The sequence below is a fragment of the Gavialis gangeticus genome, unplaced genomic scaffold, assembly GCF_001723915.1.
Source record: "Gavialis gangeticus isolate Ggan-Ray unplaced genomic scaffold, GavGan_comp1, whole genome shotgun sequence".
Classification (NCBI taxonomy): Eukaryota; Metazoa; Chordata; order Crocodylia; family Gavialidae; genus Gavialis; species Gavialis gangeticus.
The window spans coordinates 346,158-351,553 of record NW_017728993.1 but is presented as its reverse complement, the minus strand read 5'-3'; the positions used below and the strand labels follow the sequence as shown (position 1 = coordinate 351,553).

Here is a 5,396-nt window from a genome sequence, read left to right as displayed (position 1 = left end):
AGCATGGTTTTCTTAAGTATATATAGCTACAACTGCAAAAAAAAAAAAAAAAAAGACAGAAAAAAAAGAAATTAATTCCTTTCCTAGTTTTTCATTTGGATCACTTCCACGGGATGATTTCAGGCACTGCTGAATCAATGCCTGTCTAGATATTAATATATTAAAAGAATGTATCAAATTAATTCAGCTGTTGGAAAGCTCTGGCTGCTGCATTCAATTGAAAACAATGGAATATCTTGTTACGCTTTAAAAAAGAAACATTTAGGGCAAGATTATGCTTTTATTACACTTGCCAAAGTAAAGATCCAGCTGGAATTACCACTGTTACTCTGGCACATAGGACTGAGGCTACACAGCAGATGTCCACCAATATTGGGCCTGTTCTGCTGTCCTTGCTCCTCTCCCGTCTAGGAGGCTGACCCCACTTTTAGTGCCGGCCAGAACAAGCCGTGAACTGCAGCTGGGACACATTCCAAGCTGTTCGAAAGGGAGGCACACAGTGGTGGCTTTAAGAAAACTCTGTATCCTTCCCACTGAATTTAGCACAAATCAAAGCAATACAAGGGTTCCTTCATGATACCCAACAACACAGAACCCCACCCTTGACCTTGGCTGCACCTCTACATTAGCAGCTAGGAGTGAAGGTGACAGGGTATCTCCTTTTCTGGCTCCCTGCTACCAACAAACATGTAGCATGTGGAACTCATTCCCATAGGAGTTCACTGAGTCCAAGAGCTTAAGATGCAAAAAGAGATTGAACATTCATTCATATGGATTATTTGGAGTCATAAGTTACTGCCAGCAAACATGCTATGTGGGAAGCAGATTCCACACTCCTGTCTCATTACACATCCCTCATAGTCACAGACAATATTAGGGCATCAAAGACACACATCAGATGCAGTGGGTGCATAGGTGACTGAGAAGGTTAATGTGTGACAAATTCTCTTCCACAAAGCTCACATGTTCATCCGCCCTGTAAGCCAGGCTGCTGCTGTCATCATTCCTGTCTCCTTGTATGCTTTTCTAGCCTACAAGGATGTTGTCACTGTTCAAAATGCACCATACCTACCTTTGCCTTGGTGCTTCAGTATGGCAGCACTCAAAGGGCGTGTCCAGATGAGCGAGCATGTGCCTCTTACAGTGTCTCAAACCCCTTTGAGACACTGCAAGAGGCATGTGTGGGAACAAAAAATGTTTCCCACACTGCAAATTTGCGATGTGGGGGCAAAATTAGACCCCTGTCAAAAAATACCCTGTGGGGAAAAGCAAGACAGGGCATGGTCCCAGACCATGCCCTGAGGCAACCGGAGGCTTGGTCCTCCATGGAGATGCTCTGGTAGCCAGGCAGAGCATCTCTATGGCTGGCCCTTGCCCCAGTGCTGAAGCATGCTACCTGCCTGTGCAGGGCAGGCAATGGGGCAAGCTGCAAGGACCTGGATCTGGCTTTGTGGCAGGTAAATAAGGGGGTTGGAGGGCTGGAGGAGGTGGGGAGGGGACCATGGAGAGTGGTCCACCCGATCTCAGCCCCTATTCATTCCCCCCACCCCGATCACTCTCCCGCCCGGCCCCAGCCCCACCACTCTCACCAGCAGTAGCAGTAGTGGTTGGGGCTGTCCGGGGCTTCATGGCACAGTCCCCTCCTCCATGGGGGGGCAGTGGGGCTTGGCCCCAGCTTCCTGGCACCCATGCTGCTGTATCTCATGGGCGCAGCCTGGCTCAGCAGGGTACTGTGCACTGTCTCAGAGCTCCTGGCTACTTGGGCTGAGCGGTGCCAAACCCCGGGTGACAGCTGCAGCACACCCGAGCTGCCAGACAGCGCACAGCCCCCAGCTGAGCCAGGCCACACCCGCACAACATGGAAGCTGCACCACTGGGGCCAGGTGGCCAAGGTCAAGCCCCGCTGCCCCTGGCAGCCGCATGCCATGCAAGGGGGCTGTGCCATGAGGCCCTGAGCCACCCCAACTGCTGCTGCTGGTAAGCTGTGGATGGTGCAAGAGGCTGAAGCCAGGTGGGGGAGCAATGGGGGGGTGGGGCAGCAACTGAGAGAGGAAGCCTAGAGCCAACCAGGGAAATCCCTGAATCATCTCTGGGCTCTTGATCACTCCCCTACTTGTTTTCACCTCCTGGTCATTCTCTTGCTCATCTCCAGCCTCCAGAGGACTGGAGACTGAGCAGGAGAATGAGCAGGGGGCTAGAGAGAAGCTGGAGATGCCCCCCCCCGGCTTGTCTCCAGCCTCCCGAGGCTGAAGATGAGCAGAAGAACAAGCAGGAGGCTGGAGACAAGCGCCTGGAGATGAGCTGGAGACATTCCCCGGCTGTCTCCAGCCTCCTGCTTGTTCTTCTGCTCATCTCCAGCCTTGGGAGGCTGAAGACAAGCAGAGGAATGCGCAGGAGAACAAGCAGGGGCCTGGAGACCAGCAGGGGGGCTGGGAGGTGCTGGGACCCTGAAGGCACGGCAGTCCATGCGCTGTGGGAGGGCTCTGCTCTGTTGGGAGCAGGGGACTGACCCCTCCTAAGCAGCCCCTACACCCACAGCCCCCCCACACACTGACCTGTATGCCCCCCACATCCCTCCACACCTACCCATCTCTTCATGGATTGGCTCTGGCCCACAGGCTATAGGCTGACAGCCCCTTTTCTGGGGTATTTGCTTATCATTCTCCTGTACCATGTGGCCAGTGGCACTGAGCCCTTACAATTAATGTTCAATATTTATGCAATCAGCATGCTGCACAACCTCAGTCTGTCATACCAGTTAAGGCGAAGTCAGATTCACTGGAATCTCTGCTACAGTGTCTCTAGCTGCTGGACAGGCCTTCTTCATACTTTCCAAATCCCACGTCTATGTAGCAGTCAATAGTAGCACTGCCCTGTAGACTGTTCTTCTTCAGTGAGTCTGCCAAAGGCCACACTACCTTTACAGACATGAGAGCTCACCCTCATTAATTCAGGCACAGCTAGTCAGGACACTTCCAAGAGAGATGAATTCATGAATGACAGGCAGTTCATTTCCACCCGAGGTTATTCAAAAGTTTTGCATAGCTTCTTTCCAGGGCTACCTGGTGCTGGACATCATATTTTTCTGTTTTATAGTTGGCCCAAAATCCAGATCTGCTGATCTGGCCAAAGCTTTGGGGATGTCAGTGAAAGCCAAATAGAAATGTTGGTTTTGTTCCTGGGAACTAATATGTACCTACCATTCTCTAGCTAGCTGACTGTGAAACTCTCTCCAGGATTTTCCTATCCATCATGTGCAAGAGCAAAGGGTTGAAGAGGATCCAGAATAGTCTTACCACCTGTGGCCAAGAGAGAGAGATCACCTGATAATTACCACATTTTTATTTCTCAACTTTGCCCATGTAGATTTAAAAAATGGCTGGGTCTCTGAGGGAATGCTCCTTTTCCATATTCAGGAAAAGAACTGATATAAGTGCCCAGCTAGGATCTTGCATCCAACTTTTTAAACTTCTCTGAGTATTGCATCTGATCCAGGTGTTGCACCATTTCTCAGCAATGCAACAGGTTTCTACTTTTTCCCAAGTCAGCACTGTGTTAAAGGCATCAACATGCCCAGGTTGTGTAAAGCCATGTAGTTCACCCTTGGCAATATTCTGTTCAATGCAGAGTAGCTCCTAAAAATGTTGTACCTACTATACTGTTGTGTTTTGTTAGCAGTGCTTTCACCTCCCTGCTCTTTATCAGCATTAACACAGCACAAGTTGGTCCACAGGTGGTTGAGATCTGCATAAAACTGCCCCTGTTACTCTTTTAAGTTGACATCTGATGAGTAAACTGACTTCAGTAAGTTTGTCATGAAGTGCAAAGCTACATTACTGTAGTCCATTTTGACAATCACAGTTAAGAAGGGCCAAGTTCATTTTAGTGTACTCTACTTTTCTTCAAGCAAAAGTTGAATAGCTTCATCAGGTTTTGTAGCCATAACTGCCTACTCCAGGTTCTTTACAGCAGCTTCACTTTGTCCAGAAACAGGCAGCTGGATTAGATGGACCTTGAGTCCATTTCAATATGACAATTTCTGTGCCCCTGTTTTCAAACACCAATATTTTTTAACTAGATTTAAAAACTCTAAATATTTTAGTGTATGTGGAACCAGATACCTAATATAACCATTATACCTTTTTTTTTTCTTGCTACCAATAGGGTCAATATGGGTCCAGTCACTTCAGCTACAATATCCAGTCTCTTCATATACACAGTTGAAAGTGAGGTTCTCTAAGGCACATAATATAAATACCAAAAAGACAAAAAGTACCTTTGTTAAAAGTTGCTCTAAGCCATTTGGTGCAGTGGTGGGACGAAATAGTCTCCCTCTGGCTGCCCCCTGTCTCACAGACTTTCCATTCTTATCTCCTTTTTGGGGTGGGGGTGGCACTGGTATCACATAATTGTTCATGATGGGAAGCTGATATGGGGATATTCCATTTGAGTAATCCGACGAATTTGTCAATCCTATCATACCTTTATTTCCCTGAAATCATATTAACAGGTTAAAACCAAGTTCATGCAAATGCTGAATTTACTCAACACAACTCAGTACTGTATTGGGCTGTACATGGTCTGACTGCGTTTTGTATTTTCCATTCAGAAAACACAGAGACAGATTTTTTTTAAAAAACCCTCCATAATTTGTGTCCAAGGTTTTGTTCATGAAGTCATTTGTGTATGAAACAAAGAATCTGAATCTGTATATACAAACCTGCAAATGCAAATGGAGAAACAGCTCTGGTCTTTTGAAAAGTTGAACCCCACTAGCTAATAAACTGAACATAGTTAGTGTGTACAGTTAAAAAAATATTTTTTTTTATAGTGGTGATTTTCTTTCCTTGTAGGCAAAACCCAAAAGAGCTACATCTCATCCAGATTAAGAATATGCATCACAAATAACCTCAATGAATTTCTAGGTAGAGCTCTACTTCCCCTACACGCTGAATTTTAGCCAGGAGCGCAGAAGATACCAAGGCACCAAAAACAAAGACAGGCATACAGAGGAAACGCCCAAATCTTTGCATGTTCTGGAACTGGGATTTGCATTAAGTTACCATTAGCTATTACATGCGCATGCTGGCTAGAAAGACAAGCACGTGGTAGTTCATAATTCTGCATGCATGACAGATTTCTGCAATGATTATAGCCCCTATTCAGAAGCCACCCAACCCATGGACTAAAACATCTGAACTTGACCCCTTTTCTAGATGATGGGAAGGAAAAGCTGAATTTCACTTTTAAATAACAGCTGGGAATAACTTTAAATAACAGCACATGCCAACTCTCATTAACCTGCTCTCCTCCCTCTTTCTGGTTCTTTGATTTAAAAGGGAGAAGTACAGGAAATAAAAGAGAAGAGGTTGCCTCTTCCTTTACAAATGTGGAGA

At 46.6% G+C, this 5,396-nt stretch overlaps 1 protein-coding gene across 4 annotated transcripts in view; it reads right to left on the bottom strand.

Annotated features, from left to right (window-relative positions):
- Nucleotides 1-5,396, bottom strand: part of ERICH3 (glutamate rich 3) — a 109,950-nt gene that overhangs the window by 63,782 nt on the left and 40,772 nt on the right. For all 4 annotated transcript variants that reach the window (XM_019528395.1, XM_019528391.1, XM_019528394.1 and 1 more), the window contains exon 7: nt 4,277-4,492. In XM_019528395.1, coding sequence (XP_019383940.1) covers nt 4,277-4,492 — 216 coding nt within the window. The remainder of the gene's footprint in view (nt 1-4,276; nt 4,493-5,396) is intronic.